Here is an 18,813-nt window from a genome sequence, read left to right as displayed (position 1 = left end):
TGTTTTTGTATTTATATTGTTATTGTAAGCTGCTCTGAGTCCTTTGGGATTGGGCGGCATAGAAGTATAAATAAGTAAGTAAGTAAGTAAGTAAGTAAGTAAGTAAATCAATCAATAAATAAGTAAGTAAATGAATGAATGAATGAATGAATGAACGAATAAACAAATAAACAAACAATATATTGATCAGTCTTATTACTGATAATGACACCACTATCTGCTACAAAGGATATAAGCTTGCACAAGCTTCTCATTTATTAAATCACTACCTGCCATTTGTATACCACCTGCTTCTATTTATATTTGTCTTTTTATATCCATTTGAGACCCAGAAGTTTTTCAGAAATAAAACTGAAGCTGCAAGATAGTTGTGTATTTCATAGCATGCTAGTTTCCTATTTCTTTTAATTAAAATAATGTCTTGGAAATATAAAATGTCAACTGAAAGACTAGTTAATGGACTGTAGATGCCTAGAGGTATACTGTATTGACATCCCTCCATGTTAAGTTAGGAATCGTACTTTTTAACAAATTGGAGAAATCACTAGATTCAGACAATATTAACTTAAGAATTTTAAAAGATATCAAATGTAAAGTTGCAGTTCTTCTCACAAAATATGTTCAAGGTCTTTAAAATCTTTCTTACCAAAGAACTGAAAAGTGACCAAACTAAAATTACCGTATTTTTCGCTCCATAAGACGCAGTTTTTTTCCCTCCCAAAGTAGGATGAAAAATCAGCCGCGTCGTATGGAGCGAAGATGCAGGCAGGGAGGGGGGGTAGGCGCTGGAGCAGAGGGGGGGCGGCGGTCTTCATCTGGAGACCGCCGCCTCTGTCGCCGCCTCTCCTCTTCCCAACCCCGAAGAGAGCCGCGCCTTTCGGCCTCCGGAAGTGCTGGGCCGGGGGACGCCTCCGTCTAGGAGGCGGAGCGGCACCGGAGGAGCGTTGGCGGCTCCGAGCCTTTGGGAAGGCTACGGGAATCGCTTCAGGAGGCGGGGAGGTCTCGAAGACCCAAAACCCAGCCAGTCGCTCGCAGCCGGTCGGCGGAAAGATGCGGCAGCCAAGGGGAAGCGACAAAAGCTGCTGCCGTTCTCACTTCAGTTGTTTTGGGTAACCTTATTAACTTTCCCTTCCCGCACTCCTCATGGCTGGGCGCTCTTGGCTTTCCCGCTTCCCAAGCTTGGCCACCGCAGCCAAGCAGAGCCTGAACGAGAGATTCAATTTTTCCTTAACAAATCATGTTTAAAGTTCAAATTACAAAAGAAAGGCTTAATGAGCTGTCCTGAAACATCTGCAGTTTACAAACCAAAATTGAAAATTTTGCAGATTAGGCAGTCAAAACTTCTTGTGGCATAACAATTTGGGTGAACCTCTCTGGGTATGCTAATCATTAAGACTGATTTGTGTTATTGGATGAGGTTATTGAATGAGGTGTATTTCTTTAATGGTCAATTGCCACTCAACAACTTACTGAAAATGGTGGTAGATGACTCATAAAGCTATTTATCATTTCATTGTTTTTTCACTTTTTGCAGTCACATAAGTGGATTTCAAATAAAAACTGTTTTACAACAAAATATACAGCCCTCCCATTTTCCAACTAAACTCATCAAATTGTGCTATTGTCATATTGTGGAAAGGAATGTTTTGTTTTAGAATATTCACAACAGTCAAGCTCTCAAATGTTTTCTGTGCAAAAACAAGTACTGTTTGTATATTTTCCCAATTCCCCTAGGGCAGTGTTATTGTAATAAATATTTTAGCCTACTTTTTGGCTCAAAATATTTTTTTTTCTATTTTCCTCCTCTAAAATCTAGGTGCGTCTTATCAGCAGGTGCGTCTTATAGAGCGAAAAATACAGTATATCTAAATTAGAGGCCTTTTAGATTGCTTTTGCTTAAATTGGTTGAAAAGTTTGGTCACTTTCATGTCAAGTAAATGTTTTGCAATCCAAATGGAAAATTCTTCCCACTGCCAATATAGTAGATGAAATGGACATTTACTTGGATCCAGCAAGGATGCTAGTTGAGTAAGATTATGCAGGTTCATGGCCTAGGAAAGATGAAGGTGAATTATAAATTATAAAAACATTTATTAGGGGGAAAACACCTATTTTCTAGTTTATAATGGGTATTTTTAAGGAAGTAAAATGCCCAGTTTTGCTATGCTAATATTCTTGATGTTGCACAGACACGGGCATGCAGAGGAAATGGCTAAGTTTTGCTTTTAATAGAAGTTTCCTTGCAAAAATATCTCTTGGCTATAGCTAAACCTTCATGCAAAAAGACAAATCATTCACATACTTATAATATACCTGCAAAATATTTTCAGTTTGTCAGATTTCTCTGCTTAAGGAAAATGCAGTAAAACACTTTCTACAGTGTACTTTTATATATATATATACAGTATATATATATATATATATATATATATATATATATATATATATATATATATATATATGTATGTATGTATGTATGTCTGTGAGTGTATGTGTATTCACACACACACGCACACACACTCTTGGGGGGGAAAACCAAATGTATCCAATAATAAAAAAAATACAGCACATGAAAGTAGTATAATGCATTCCAGTGTATAGTTAGAGATATTGGGTTTTTGTTTTCAACTCTAACCCTTATCCCTTGAGAATTGACTTAAAATTTTCTTCTTTTTTAAAATTCACATCAACCGGTACATTACAGAGAGATGGATTTAAAAAGGGTGAACTTTGTACTGATTCCCAAGGCATGAAGAGACCGGAGAGTTTAACATGATCTGTATTTATGAAAGAGGCATGTTCAACCATGGGTGGCTCTTGCATGTTATTTCTTTTTTTTATCCCTGCCATCTGCCACCTCTGCAATTTTCAAGAATGGTCCTCCGTTGCATTTTGTTTTCAGGTGTCGACATAGCAAAGGTTACTTGAAAGTTTGGAGATCAAGTATGATTAAATCTTGATTCTTTTCCATAAGTGCTCAACTGCCAAGTTTCCCTTCCGTTAGCTTCGCATTCCATAAGCCTGCACTTCTAAATGTACCTTTTAATGATACATCCTGGATTAATGTTCAGGGAGTAAGAAAGAAATATAGGAACAACATGGTTCTTACTCAAGAGACCAAAAAACAAACCTTCTACACAGAAAGTTCATTCCTAGAGTCCTTATTGGTTTCTATGTCTCTGTTCTAGCTGCAAAGGCAACTGAATGTAAGGTAAGCCAGCAATGGTGCTCCTTGTAATTGAGTCCCAGCACCTGTGTTTGAAAAATTCTTTTCTCCCTCATTTAAGAATGGTAAGAAAACTCCAAGGTTCTCCAAAATTTCACCCCAAGATATTTCTTCCTGTTCTTGGGGCAGGAGGTGCTCTTTATTCATCTAGCTTCGCTTCGTTAGCAGCCCACTCATTCTGATGCATCTTCGCTGTCTTAGAAGAATGGAAGCGCTAGAAAGACATTGGATAGATATAGTACTCCTTGTATCTTCAAGATCAGTCTGCTTTTTTCAGGAATATCTGAAAGTACATGGATAACAAAAGAAAAACTGATCAGAATTCAGTCAATCAGTACTTGGGCTCATAAATTACCTTTCTTACAAAAGAGTAAGTTGCATAACAAAACTACTGTCCAAACTACGAGTTATCTCTTTCTTTTTAAAAAAAAGTTATCTCTTTCTATATGACATGGAAGGATGTGGTTACTGTAAACCGTAAAATAGATCCAAACACTGTTTGCAGAACACTCTGAACCATAAACTATGATTACAAACCACAGTGGTTAGGTTCACATAACCATCCAAATGAAACACACAACTGCTTAATATGATGCCCTGATTTACTTAAGGCCTTTAAAATTCAGTGTCTTGCTGACTTTCCTACAGTTGCTATTGTTTTAGTTATTGGGGTGGCTCTTAAATTTTGTTGTATTAAACTTTATGGTATTTTGATTGTAACAACAAAACAATAATAGATTATCAAGAGCAACTTGGTAATTCCAAGTGTTGTAAACTTATTACCGATATTATTAGATTCCCAATAGCTGTTGAAAGAATGAAATCTTCTCCAGCTGTATGGGGTTTTTGAATGCATTCAGATGCCAATTCCCATCACTCCAATCAGCTGTCTGGATATAATGGAATTGGAACATTACCAGGAACAGGTGGAAGGAAAGCTGCTGCTGAAAGCAAAGACAGCATGGCACCTGATGAGGCTGCACCTAAGAAATGGTGCTCTTCTCCCACAAACTACATACTAGATGTAAATGCCACATGAAGTGAACAACCAGACTTTTGTCCTTGAAGACAACATTCTTTCCTGCCATGTTCCTGATTGGCAGTTTAATAAGAATTTTCAAAGTCAAAAAACGAAGATGAGGGATATTCTCGTAGACCATAGTCATAATGACACAATGGCTTTAGTGACTTCATTGGATGAAATGGATCTTAGGATGCTCCTTCTAATCTCCAGCAACAATCTGGAGAGCTTTTCTTGGAAAGAAAAAGAACTTTCTAAAGCAGAGCCTGGATTCCTTTTTGCTGCAGGAGGGTAGCAGCTGTATCAGCTTTGGGAACTACCAAGGCCTGAAACTGGCAGAGGGAGGAAGTCTGGAAAAGGACAACCAAACCCTGGAGGAAATTGTGGCTGAGATGCAATGGAAGGAGGACAAGGGACTTCTCCTGGGACACTAAGATATCTTGTTCTCCACAGATGTAGGAATGTAGGAATATAGATGTAGGAATGTAGGAATACAGACCTTGGAATACTAATATCAAATGATCTAAGTGCCAAAGCCCACTGCAACAATATTGCCAAAAAGGCTTTTAGAGTTGTTAACCTGATCCTACGCAGCTTCTGCTCTGGCAATCTCACACTACTCACCAGAGCCTACAAAACTTTTTCCAGACTCATCCTTGAATACAGTTTATCTCTCTGGAACCCATACCACATCTTGGACATCAACACCCTTGAAAATGTCCAAAGATACTTCACCAGACGATCCCTTCACTCCTCCACTCGAAACAGAATACCCTATGAAAGCAGACTACCAATCCTAGGTCTAGAAAACGTAGAACTACGTCGCCTAAAACACTATCTAAGTATTGCCCACAAGATCATATGCTGCAACGTTCTACCTGTCAATGACTACTTCAACTTCAATCGCAACAACACAAGAGCACGCAACAGATTCAAACTTAATATTAACCGCTCCAAACTTGACTGTAAAAAATATGACTTCAGCAACCGAGTTATCGAAGTGTGGAACTCATTACCTGACTCAGTAGTGTCAACCCCTAACTCCCAACATTTTTCCCTTAGACTATCCATGATTGACCACTCCAGGTTCCTTAGAGGTCAGTAAGGGGCGTGCATAAGTGCACCAGTGTGCCTTCCGTCCCCTGTCCAATTGTCTCTCCTTATCTCATTTATCTTTTCTTCCTTTCAAATATGTTCACCTATACTTTCATATCTTTTCTTCTTTTCTTTCTTTATATTATTACATATCTATTCTCTTCAATGTGTATTATGTATTGGACTGACTAAATAAACAAACAAACAAACAAACAAACAAACAAATAAATAAATGTAGGACTTGGTGTGTGGTAGCTCCTGAGCAGGGTCCGCCTGCTATTCCAGCCACCCTAAGCCTTCATGTTAGTGAAAGTAGCTGCCGAACAAGAAGTATATCAGAAGATAAGGTATATTCTTGTAGCCCATAGCTTTCCAAAGTGGACCAGCAGCTTTCCAAAGTAGAGAGCTCAATATCATTCTCTCTTTCTGGCTTTGAGGAAGTGCCCCTTTCTCCTCCTGATCAGCTCTGTAGCACAGGCACCTTCCCTGAGAACCAGAGCTCTAGGGAAGCTCCACTCCCAGTCTTTCTACCCTTCAACTTCTGGCCACCCGGAAAACTGGAATGCCACCCTTCTAATCTTCTCATGACCACCCATGGAGTTACGCTACACTTCAAGAATCCCTGGTTGGCATTGTATGAGTAAATGTGCTGTCTACTAGACTTTGCTATTAAATCTTTCTATATAAATTATGCCTGTGATCATTCCAGTTAGGCTACATTTTCTAAGATAAGGAATGAACAAAATTACATTTAACTCATGGGAGGTTTGTATTCATAACCATTTAAAAGCTCAAATAACATTTGGTCAGTGACTGCACCAACCAGAAACACCTACCTACAGCTGTAGAGAATATCTGTGGACAAATATTATATACCAGCTCAGTACACAGAGATAATTTCAAGTTATTGATGATAATTGGGCAGAATTTCCATTGCTAAGTGACACAATTGTAAAATGCAATGTTATGCATAGGTGGGTTCTAACTTACCTCGTTACCTGTTCGCTTTCTCCACGCTGTGAGGGCGTGCCTTTGCACAGTAAGAGGGGTGGGATCTGAAAACAAGATGGTGACCACAAGCACAGTGCCGTAAATTCGGCCTCTTTGCATGCTCAGAAGAAAAAAAATTCCAAACAAAATTCCAAACAAATCACCAATGGACTGGCACTCACCGAACCTGATCCATGATGTTATTGTGACATCACCCACAGGTCGCTACCCATTCAGGTGAACCAGTCCAAACCGGAAGGCACCTACCCCTGCATCGTCTAGCTATGACAATCCCAACATTCCCCATTGCTGTTATTAAGCAAGAACTGTGGGTTGTTAACTAAGTCCTGGTCAGCTTTCAAGAAGGCCAGGAGTCAAACAGTGGTGGAAAAGAAGGGGCTGGGAGTTGCTTCTGTCAGGTGGAGAAGAGTGACTTGTTACTTTCCCTGCCACGTCCCCCATTAATTAGCTAGCAGGGAAAGCCAAGGCAAATGGTAATATCACATGACACTACAACCATTGTTAAGTGCCAGCTGATTACCAAACATCCAAATCACATTCACATGACTGTGAGGGTGCTGGGATGGTCAGAACTTTGAGGACTGGTTGTAAGTTTCCTTTTCCGGAGCTGCCATAGTTTTGTACAGTGACTAAATGGTAAGCAAGGACTACCTATATATTCTGGAGACAATTGTGCCAGGTGCCCACAGCAACTGAGGCCTCCATGCGACACCTTGACTTTTGTGCTTGTCCCTTTACTATCCTTGATTGGAAACTTTGTGTGTTAAGAGATAAAGAGATTCAATTTTAGGTGCTCTGGCGCATGGCTAGAATGATTAAACAATTCCTCCTCCTTGTGCAGTCAGATAAGGCTACAACCGAAAGGACCCTGTGGGAGAAAACATTCAGTGTTTGTACCTCACCCTCTTCATTTAATAGCCTGACCAGAATGGCTGATTACCTCACTCAAGATTATCCACACGGGAGAGTCAGTCTGGATTGAGAGTCGTATTGCTTCCAGAGGGCCAAAGGAAGGGTCCACTTCTCCTTCAGCAATGCCCTTTGAAAATGAGCCTGTGAGAAGACAGACAGAGGGATTTTAGCTTACCTCTCTATGAACCTGTTCTTGTGTAAGCAGACATTCTTCTATAATACCAGGTAGACTTTGGCACTCCCTTTGCAGTTTCAATCAACCTTAGGCACAATTTTAATTGTGAAGCCACCATCTTCTTATTTGAAGAAAAACTTATCAATATCTGCAATGGCTGGAGTTGAAGTTTCCTTTATTTTTTCATGATGGACTCAGTACTATATTCTTTTATTTTTTAAAGAAAATCAATTGTAATCAATTGTGATTTAACCTCACAAATTACTGTGTTTGCATGGATGCCATAATGTCATGGGTTAGTGTTAACAGAACAGACAGCACTTTGTGACATTCCTCAATAGGTACTGCATGTTATTATGCTAACTCATGTGTCCACAAGACTTTGGACTTCAGTAAGCATAAAGTTGAAAAATGAGTTAGACAGCAACACCACCAGGTGGATTCAAAACTGGCTAACCAACCGCACTCAATGAGTAGTGCTCAACGGAACTGCATCTACATGAAGGGAAGTATGTAGTGGAGTACCCCAAGGATCTGTTTTAGGCCCAGTACTCTTCGATATCTTCATGAAAGATTTTAACGAGGGGATAGATGGAGAACTAATCAAATTTGAAGATGACACCAAATTGGCAGGAATAGCCAACTCTCCAGAAGATACAGAAGGATCTTGACAGACTTGAACATTGGACTCTATCAAACAAAATGAAATTCAATGGTGAAAAAAGTAAGGTTCTATATTTAGGTAACAAAAACAAAATGCACAGGTACAGTATATGTGGTACCTTGCTCAACAGTAGTAACTGTGAGAGGGATCTTGGAGTCCTAGTGGACAACCATTTAAATATGAGCCAGCAGTGTGCAGCAGCTGCCAAAAAAGCCAACACAATTCTAGGCTCCATTAACAGAAGGATAGAATCAAGATTATGTAAAGTGTTAATACCACTTTATAAGGCCTTGGTAAACCCACACTTGGAATACTGCATTCAGTTTTGATCACCACGATGTAAAAAGGATGTTGAGACTCTAGAAAAAGTGCAAAGAAGAGCACTTTTCTAAAATGCTTTTCTTTTCTAAGCTAAAACATATGAAGAACTGTTGCAGGAACTGGGTATGTCTAATTTAATGAAAAGAAGGACTAGGGTAGACATGATAGCAGTGTTCCAATATCTCAGGGGTTGTCACAAAGAAGAGGGAGTCAGGCTGTCCTTCAAAGCACCTGAGAGTAGGACAAGTAGGAACAGGTGGAAACTAATCAAGAAGAGAAGCAACTTAGAACTAAGGAGAAAATTCCTGACAATTAGAACAATTGATCACAACTTCTGGTTTGCCTCCAGAAGTTGTGAATGCTACAATACTGGAGGTCTTTAGGAAGATCCTGGATAACAATTTGTCTGAAGTAGTGTAGGGTCTCCTGCCCAAGCAGGGGGTTAGACTAGAAGACCTCCAAGGTCCCTTCCAATTCTGTTGTTGTTGTTGTTGCTGCTGCTGCTATTATTATTATTATTATTATTATTATTATTATTATTATTATTATGTTACCACTACATATCGCAGTTTAGAGAAAAGGCTCCCTATTGGGCTGGATTCCAGCATTCTTTCCATCTGATCCTTTCCAACAACTGCCAAACATGTGGCAGTGGAGGTACATTTGTAGATGTGCTGTACAACCATGTCCTTTATGAATGCCGGAAGAATACTATATCTCAAGAGAACCTTTGCAAATGACAAGTTTCTAGAGGTAAAAAGAACCTGCAAACCAAAGAAAAGTTAGTCTGACAACATTGTCTACTGTAATGCAAAAAAAGGCTGCAGGCAATAAAGACACAGGCAAATGTTGTCTGGTGTAGCATTTTTGATCAGAAGAGCATTGAGGGATGGGTGACTATTTTTGCAAAGCCTTCCCAACTGCCCAGCAGAGGGCACTGCTTAATCACTTGTCACCATATTTGCTTTTGTTCCTCAAGGCCCTTTTGTAAAGGTATCTATGTCCACCCCTGTGCCCACGCACAGACACACAGAAAGAGAAAAGGGGGGAAGTAAAAAGGAGTGTTAAAATGGCATCCTTTTAGATACATACTTTAACCAGCATCACTTTGCGTTGTGAGCCAAGTTTTATTTGGTAGGATACGAACATGAAACAATTAAAGAGAGAACAAAAAGTGAAGAGAGTAAAGATGATTAAAAAGGGAAGGCTTGTATGTCAATGGATTGACAGCAATATGAAAAAATCAGATAGAGCAGAGTTCTCCAACCTTGGCCACTTTAAGCCTGGAGGACTTCAACTCCCAGAATACCCCAGCCAGCAAAAATGGGATAGAGGATGGGGAAGAAGGCTCACACAGAGGAGACAAAGAATTGACTGGACCTGGCCTTGGACCAAATTGGGAGGCTGTACAAACACAGAGAAGTTCTTGAATTGCACTGAAATTGGCAACAGACTGATTGTCAGTGTGTTGAAAAGAGCCCTTGCTCCTCAGGAGTAAGCCACGGCTCCTGTAAGTGCCTGCAGTGCTCGCTAGGCAAAAAGGCTGTTCCAATTAAAGGGCTGTGTGTGGGTTGGGAAAGGAGTTGAGGGAGACAACAGATACGGGAGGACAACAAAGAGAAGCCTGCAGAGGAAGTGCCTATTGGAATTATTCTGAATAAACCGGTATAAACAGACTCCCACCTTTTATACCGCCTGGTCAGGAGTTGGCTCATTTTCCAGGCATGGAATAGAGTTCGTTCCTCATATTGGAAAGCCTTCATTAGAGGAAAGAAAAGAGACTTCCCAAGTAAGGTAATGCCTTTATGCCAAAATGACACAGGAATAGTTTTTCCCCCTTGTGCCATCACTCTGCAGAACACCTAATTCTCACAATACTCCTTTATGTCTAAGTATGTTATAGTGCTGTAATATAATTCCTCTTCTCTTCTTTATCACCCCCTTATTGGTATTATTGTTGTTGTTATTATTACTCTGTTGTTTTGCATGTACACTGAGAGCTTTGGCACTGGAGACAAATTCCTTGTGTGCCTTGGCCAATAAAGTATTCTAAAGTATGTGCATAGGTGAGGTTGGAATGTACACTGATACTGTTAGTTCCAAGAAGAGGAGAAGCCTCAAAATTCTGCTGACATACTTATTTACTTCCTAGGTATTTTATTTTGAGATATTTTTTTTTAGTTCCTGGATAGGATTGCTGATGCTTCAAAGAGCCTTTCCCTCCCTCTTGCTACAACCCCTCAATGCTTAAGGATCTGGGTAGAAAAAAAAACATAGCAGGTTTTTCTACATTTTTAGAGAATATGGTGTTTACTTTCTGTTACACACTGATCAGCTCCCCAGCTCTGTCTACAAGGGTCTCTGCCACAATCAAGAATGATGGATCCTTGTGGATTTCTTCTCGTACAGTATGCAATCAGCAAGGACTGCTCTCTTTTCTTTGGAACTGCATTATCCTCTGAAATTCACTTTGCTCTTGAATTTCAGCTGCTGCAATAGCCACAGCCCTCATGCTGGGGAATAAGGATGCATCTGATCTTACAAGACACCCCAGTGATCATCAAATGTCATGATCTATAGATCACTGGATTCAAGGGCCTCTATGTGATCTTGGGCTGTAGAAGCAATTAGGGGTACTGCTCATCCTACTGTCCATTGGTGTCCTAGATCTCAATACTTGGGAACCCAAAGGTGCTTTTTCAAGAGGCAACTGGACTCCCTGGTTTTTTTTTTTAAGACGTTTCGTTTCTCATCCAAGAAGCTTCTTCAGCAGAAGAAAAACCAGAAAGTCCAGTTGCCTTGGGACAACTATGACCTGGATGATTGAGAATCTCCATAGACATTACTTGGATAGTGGTAGAGAATCACTGCTGTTGTTTCTGAGGAATTTCAATTGCCATGCAATGGAGTGAAAGTAGTTTAAGGAGGATGGAGGAATTGATGGTTATCATAGCAACTGTAACAAAGGTGGTCCCATCTCCATCTATTCTCTGCCTTACACGTCCCATCTGATTGGGAGAAATGGGGATTTTTGAATCCCACCACTTGTCTTACGTGATCTCAAGCAATGCACACAAAATGGTCATGTTTAGATCTAGGGTTTACTTTGGAGTAGTTGGCCTGTGATCTCAAAATGAAGGATGTTGTGATTACTTGTCTATCATCATTATATTACTTGCGAATGAGCGCGAGGCTTAGTATTACCTGCGATCTCCACAAGAACAGGGGATTGATTAGGATAGTCTACTTCAAATGTTTAATGTATCTTATTGGTTTTAAGCAGCTGCTTGCTGACTTCTACACTACGGCGCTTCTGAGGGTGTGGTTGAGACTGCATCTAAGCAGACTCTGACTGTTGAACGCAGGGAGCAAATTGATATATGGGAGAAGTGGAAGCTAATTGCCATGGCATAAGTCCAAAGGTGAATAAAACCGAGCAGGCATATAACCCCAGGTTCATACCTCTACTGTGTTGGTAAAAGTGAAGTATCATTATTTTTCCCTACATTGACTGCACTGTGAGAATGTACAGCAGCTCTGCTGGCGTCCTTTTCTCTTTAAGGGAAGGACAAGGATAAGAACTGCCTGCAGGCTGCATGACGTGTCTGCAGAACATTTTGCTGATTAATTTACCAAGCCTGGAGTTCAATGAGGTACCTAGGGTAGTATATTAAAGGTCATCTGGGATTCATTTCAGCTCCTGGATTTTGACAAAAAGGAGGCTAGGGCATGCTGTAATATCAGCTTGGCCTCTTGGGAACTGGATTCTTGCCCCATTTTATGCAATCAGGGTAAGAGACAGATTCATGAACCGATGAATTGTTTTTTGGTAGTGAAGAAGGTATCGACTATTTTAAAAGAAGCAATGGTGCATTCCCTCCTGGGGAAACCAATTCAGACCTCCTCTGCCTGGTCTGCAATCTTCCCTTTGTAGGGAATGATTTGGAGATGTTGGTGTGATGCCTGTTAAAGAGGCTTCTAGATCAAGACAATTAATCAATCTCTTCTGAATAGGATCCAGCTACGAGTATTGGATGGAAACTGCATCGATCACTCTAGTAATGTGAGGTTGAGCCTATGTCACGCGTACCACAAGTGTTACATGGAGCCATAGTGGTGAGCACGTGAACTCAGGTTTGGCGTGCATGCGCACACCAGCCAGCTGATTTTCAGGCCTTCTGGGCCTATTGGGAGTTGGGAAATAGGCAGTTTCCATCCTCTGGAGGGAATGGGGAAGGCCTGTTTTTTGTTCTCCCAAAGCTCCAGGGCCTTTCTAGGCGCCTGGGGAGGGCGAAAATGGACTCCCTACTCTGGAGGCCAGAAATGGCACATTTAAAGTTGGGAAATGGGCCATTTCTGGCCTCCGGAGGGCCTCCAGGGGTGGGGGAGGCCGTTTTCATCCTCTCCAGGCTCCTAGAAAGGCTCTGAAGCCTGCAGAGCACGAAAAACTGGCATGCCATTGCATGCCAGGAGCTGGAGGAGGCGGTGCCATGTGCGCATGCACAGGGGGACCATGGAATTACGGGTGTAGGCAGGCACACGCACGCAACCCCTCCTCACACTCTTCTCCTTTTAGCAAGGGGACCAAAAATGGTTTGCCATCACTGCTCTACTATATGGTATTTATCAGGACCTAAATGAGGCAAATACAGTCTTCTTGGTCTTATTTGTCCTCTCGGTCAGGTTAATGGTATATTTCTGGGCAGAGATGCACTATTTTACAATGGATCTGCTCTTTCCTCATGGGAAGGTCCAGTTGGTGTCACAATGAAATGAGTGGCTGAGCACTTAACTCCTCTTCTGTGGAGTGCCACAAGGCTCAGCTGTCTCATGCATGCTTTATGACTTATATATGAAAAGATTGGGGCAGATTTATGTGTGTTGAAAAAACACTTGTCTCTTTTTCTTCCCCTAATGGCAATTGGCTTCCCCTAAAGTTCATAACCTGGATGTTCTTCTGGACTCACAATTCCGCCTTGATCAGTAGGTGAATTGGTGGTCAGGAGAAACTTAACCGAATTTGGCTGGTGTTCCAATTGTGACCTTTCCTGCAGTAGTAGACGGAGAAGATACAAGCTCATCATCCTGATGCATGATTACTGCAATGTGCTTCACTTGGGTCTCTTGGAAACTACTTACAAATTGCAGCCTGAGACATGAGAGTTGCTCTACTATTATAAAATTGATTTTGCACTTGCTGCATTCGCTGCCAAAAGATTTCAAAGAACAATAAAAAGCTCTGGCTTTTACCTAAAAAGCTCCATATGTGGCGTGTTCCCAGATACTTAACAGATTGTTTCGTTTGAATGGAATATGCCCACTTTCATTTGCCTACCAGGAAATGACAGGCGTGGAATCTCAGGATTAAGGTTTTTTGGGGTGGTGGTGGTATTGCACTGCGCCCACATTGGATATCTTTAGAAGGACTGTTAAAAACTGAACTATTTTCCTTCTGGGCCCCATTTTTAACAGTTGGGGCACTCTTTCTCTTTTCTTGAGTTCCTGGGCTTGTTGTAAATATTAGATTATTAGAAACTCTGCAGCAAGGCATCTTCTTATTAGATGGATAGCTAAGTACATGTGTAGGAGTGTCACAGGAGTTTATTGTTTGTCTGTTTTACTGTGAGGTACTTGGAATCATTAGAAGGGGCAATATACTCAATAATGATAATAAATTCATTTCCCCCACCACTTTAAATGCCAGGGCAATTGATGATAAATGCTAATGAATTCAGAAAGAGCTTATCCTACCTCTTCCTGGCCATCACACTCTGTATTTGCTGTTACGTGAAGAGCAACATAACCATCTATAATCGGCAGGGTATTGTTGGACTTGAACCAGCAATTTACCTATCTGTATGTAGCCATCAGACGTCCTGTGGTACTTGAATGCTGTTGCTCTTCCCTCCTGCAGAGCTTCCTTATCTGACTGGAGACTCTATTCAGGGAAACAGACAATCTTTGCAAAAAGGCAACTATAAGGATTTAGGCAGCCCGCTGTGTATACAGTGTGAAATGCTATGACAATAAATCACCAGGCAATACTTACGGCTTTAGAGAAAGAGAGCATTATTCTAACAGTCAGTGTCACTAGAAGAACTTTTTATGCCTTTCAAGGACTCATAAAAGACTACTGAAGGATACCGAATAAGGATCAGACTTGAAACCTTTTTCTCTGTTATAGGCTATGCATTTTACATTAAGAACAATGAAGCAGACATGCTTTGAGGTTTGCAATGTAGTCTCGGAACATTGGAATTTAGATTTTGATTATACTTTGAGACCCCAGGCAGATAACTGGCTACAGAATAATAATCTGCTTTATACTCCTAACAATCTATGATGCCTTCAGTATTCCAATAACCTGTAATCTTTGACTTACTAGTCGCCTATTGACCATTTGAAGTCATGAGATATTCCCCCCACCTCCTAGAAAGTGGTTACGACCCAATTTTGAAGTTCCAATGGCTGGGCTCTCCCTACCATCATGTGATTTTGGGGACATACAACCAGACAGCATGTGTTCCCATTTGCAGTATTCTGCAATCACATGAATTACAATTTACAATTCCAGTTTTTGGCCAAAACAAAAATGCCCCATAGCAAACAAGGTTCATTTAACAATCTGCTTAATGATCAAGGAGATGATTGATGCACATTTTTTTGGTCAGGTCAAGTTGGTCACATGATGACCCACTTTACGAGCATGATGACTTCATATAATGGCAGGCTCCATTACAGTCATAAATTGGCGGCTATCTGTAATAACAATGGATTCCAAAACCATCGTCTAATCTTAGGGAATTCTAAGTGTTGTAATATTGTACTGCAGAAAAACTATTCTTAGACCCTAAAAGGACTAAGGAATAAACCAAAACTAGAACCAGCAACTGAGATTCAGAAGCTTTTGAAGGATAATATTTATATCATGTTCCATCATGGAGCTATTTTGATGAAAGTGCTGACCTAGAAACCAGAACATATGAATTCAAGGTCTACCTCAGGCATAAAAGCCATTGTTGGCTCGTAGGCCAAAGTACAGTGATACCTCGTCATACAAACTTTTCGAAATACAAACCCGGGGTTTAAGATTTTTTTGCCTCTTCTTCCAAACTATTTTGCCCTTATAAACCCAAGCCACCGCCACTGGGTTGCCCCGCCTCCAGAATTATGTTGCCAGCGAAGCGCCCATTTTTGTGCTGCTGGGATTCCCCTAAGGTTCCCCTCCATGGGAAACACCACCTCCAGACTTCCATGTTTTTGCGATGCTGCAGGGGAATCCCAGCAGCACAAAAACGGGCGCTTCGCTGGCAATGGAAGTCCGGACGTGGGGTTTCCCAGTGAGGGGAGCCTCAGCGAAATCGCAGTATCACAAAAACACGGAAGTCCAGAGGTAGGATTTCCCATGGAGGGGAACCTCAGGGGAATCCCAACAGCGCAAAAACGGGTGCTTCGGCTGGCAAAAGGGGTGAGTTTTGGGCTTGCACACATTAATCGCTTTTCCATTGATTCCTATGGGAAACATTGTTTTGTCTTACAAACTTTCCCCGGGACCAATTAAGTTTGTAAGACAAGGTATCACTGTACATTGCAGGATTGTCATTGTTTTGAGGAAAATAGGAGGAGAAAGGAGAATTAGGACCAAAATATATAAAAAGACAAGATAAAAATCTAATAATAACAATTAACAAAAATAAACTCAGGAAACTTACATCAAAGGGCAAGACTTCCACTGTTGTGTTGAATAGTTTGTCTTCAGGGTGTTCAATGTTGCCACTACGGAAGAAAAACCTGTGCAACAGGAATCAATAATGATTGCAGAGCCCTCACAATGGTAAAACATAACATTTATCTCACTAATGACTTTGCCTGAACTCAGTAATAACCATCTCTGTAAAGTGTTTTTGAGAAAGAAAAGTGCTATATTGTATAAGCAAACATCATACCATGAACCATTTGTCCATTCTCACAAATTAAGCACTCTTCTGCATTTGAAAGGATCTGTTAGCACTAAGCAACACAAATACCATGATGACAGTGACCTTTTCAACTACAGTCTTAAACTGATTGGAAATTACTGGAAATACATTCTGAATACAGGAGCACATTGGGAAGAAAAGGGCTACAGAGGGAAGCTGTTCCCACTTTATTTATAAAGAGAAATTTAATTCAGAGAAATTTAAACAAATGGATTTTGAGAAATGACATTGTTATTATTATTCCTATGGTTCCTGACTATATACTTTAAGCTGCAGGCAAAGATAGCAGAGAGAGAAGCAATGCACATCAGACAAAAGAACTGAGGAGAGAGATGCCCTAAACCTAATGGAATTAGGCCAAGGCAGGGGAAAAAGAAGAAGAAAACATACATATTTCTGCAAATGATAGTCAATACCACTGTAGTGCAAATCCTTTTGGGGGGAAATGCAGGAGCATGCACAAAGCACTTTTCTTTGAATCAATAAAGAATCTGCAATTTACTCCAGGCTCACAGAGCTGCCTTCCATCTGCTGGCAGCTGTCTCTATAAGTTCACAATTCTTTTGAAGAATTTGCATATGAACATAGCATTGCATGACAACCTTGCCCACAGCCAAGTTTGATTCTGACCAGCTCAATGTTGACTCAGCCTTGCATCCTTCCAAGGTCGATAAAATGAGGGCCCAGATGGTTGGGGACAAGATGCTGACTCTGTAAACCTCTTAGAGAGGGCTGTAAAGAACTATGAAATGGCATGTACATCTAAGTGATAGTGCTATTGTTATCATGATCAACGTCCTAACCATCATCATCCAATCCACTGAAGGTTCAAGGCAGTTTCACTGAAGGTTATGAACCATACTGTACACATTGGACCAATATTTTTTGGTAGATAGATGTTTTATGATTTCTCAGTCTAGGGCTAAGAGAGAACAAGTTGTCAAAAATCTCCCAGCCAAATTCCAAACCAGTGGAACAACCTGCCTGCAGAGGTTGTGAACTCCCCAACTCTGGACACTTTCAGGAGGAGATTGGACTGCCACTTGGCTGGGGTGCTTTAGGATTCCTGCTCAGGCAGGGGGTTGGACTTGATGACCTGCATGGCCCCTTTCAACTCTAACAATAAATAAATAAATTCCATGCCTACAAGAGGACATGAACAGAGTCTGTCTGCTTCTATTCTAATACCTTAATCAAATCATCAGACAGGCTCTCAGTCCTATTCAAAAAATACAAGATGCTAAGATTGAATTTAAGCAAAAGGAAAATCTCAATCATTTAACATCTGGCAAAATATCTTTTTCAAAGTATATCTGTACTTTTAAAACTGTGACCTCATTAATTTTCTTATTGGCAGATAATGCTTAAATGCCAGCAAACCAGCACAGTTGAGCGGAGCTTGGGCGTTAGTGAGGGAGCAGCAAGGCGTTCAGGGCAGGCGGGGGTTTGTCTCTGGGCACAGAGGGCAGGTGAGGGGAGGGCAGGGGTCCTCTGCTGCTCCTCCTCCACGCAACCTGCTGCTGTCCAACGTTCTCCTTCATGCTCGTGGGGCAGATAGGCTGGAACCTCCAGGCTTCTTTGCTGGCGCAGTGGAATGGGGGCGGGGCCATTTTCACTCTGCCTGAACATACAGCCATTGTGCCGGCTTGTAGCCTGTCGCAGCTCCAATGGTGCTGGCTTCAGGAGATGCAGACTTTTCTGGAGCTGCTCTCCTGCAGCTGAACCTGCGGCTTCTCCCTTCTGCCCCTAGGTGCGAGGGAGCGGGGCGGATGAGAGGTGGCTGTATGTTCTGGCAGGGCGTTGGGTGGAGAATGCCTCAGGCCATCTTGGGAGTGAAGAGAAATACAACCTAGTACCCACATAGATACACACACACATACGTAGGGAGCTACTCTTAGCACAAACTACCATAGAAAACTTCTAGAACAGGGGTCTCCAACCATGGCAACTTTAAGACTTGTGGACTTCAACTCCCAGAATTCCCCTGCCAGCATAGCTAAATAAATAAACTAACTTTGTGCTGCTGCCTGTCTGCCTGCCCACCGTGGCTCTGCTGAGAATAAATGTTACCCTGAATCATTTGGGCTGGAAAAAAACCTCCCATCTATCCCATTCCTTTATCCACTGGAGTTGCCCTTGTGCTTTGCCTGGTTGCTTCCCTGATTCCCCCTGTTCCTTTTTCCCTCCTTCAGTAAAGTTTTGCTTTGCACAGGCACAAATAACTCACGTGGGGAAGAACTGTTGGTTCTCGTTTGAAATTCAGCAGTGTTGCTACAAAACTGGGAGGTTTTCTCATACTGATTCGGTGTATTTCTCCTTGCCAGTCCCTTCCCTTCCTTTCCTGTTAGGAGAGCCTCCTGCAAAAAGGGCCAATCCTTCTGACTTTCCATGTGTTTTTTGTAGTGCAGG

The 18,813-nt window shown here is 41.3% G+C and overlaps 2 protein-coding genes across 4 annotated transcripts in view; one reads left to right on the top strand and one right to left on the bottom strand.

Moving 5' to 3' along the window:
* The window catches only part of LTC4S (leukotriene C4 synthase), a 57,131-nt gene that overhangs the window by 26,439 nt on the left and 11,879 nt on the right, over positions 1 to 18,813 (top strand). The window lies entirely within an intron of this gene.
* Positions 2,577 to 18,813, bottom strand: part of MGAT4B (alpha-1,3-mannosyl-glycoprotein 4-beta-N-acetylglucosaminyltransferase B) — a 134,455-nt gene continuing 118,218 nt past the window's right edge. For all 3 annotated transcript variants that reach the window (XR_011558010.1, XM_070739099.1, XM_070739098.1), the window contains 4 exons: positions 16,138 to 16,216; positions 14,276 to 14,363; positions 7,294 to 7,406; positions 2,577 to 3,509 (listed from right to left, as the gene is read on the bottom strand). Coding sequence is in view for 2 of the 3 variants with exons in the window: in XM_070739099.1 (XP_070595200.1) it covers positions 3,486 to 3,509; positions 7,294 to 7,406; positions 14,276 to 14,363; positions 16,138 to 16,216 (304 nt within the window). In the remaining variant the exon portion in view is untranslated. The remainder of the gene's footprint in view (positions 3,510 to 7,293; positions 7,407 to 14,275; positions 14,364 to 16,137; positions 16,217 to 18,813) is intronic.

The sequence above is a fragment of the Erythrolamprus reginae genome, chromosome 2, assembly GCF_031021105.1.
Source record: "Erythrolamprus reginae isolate rEryReg1 chromosome 2, rEryReg1.hap1, whole genome shotgun sequence".
Lineage (NCBI taxonomy): Eukaryota > Metazoa > Chordata > Lepidosauria > Squamata > Dipsadidae > Erythrolamprus > Erythrolamprus reginae.
Note: the sequence above shows the minus strand (reverse complement) of the source record. Positions and strands in the feature narration are given on the sequence as shown.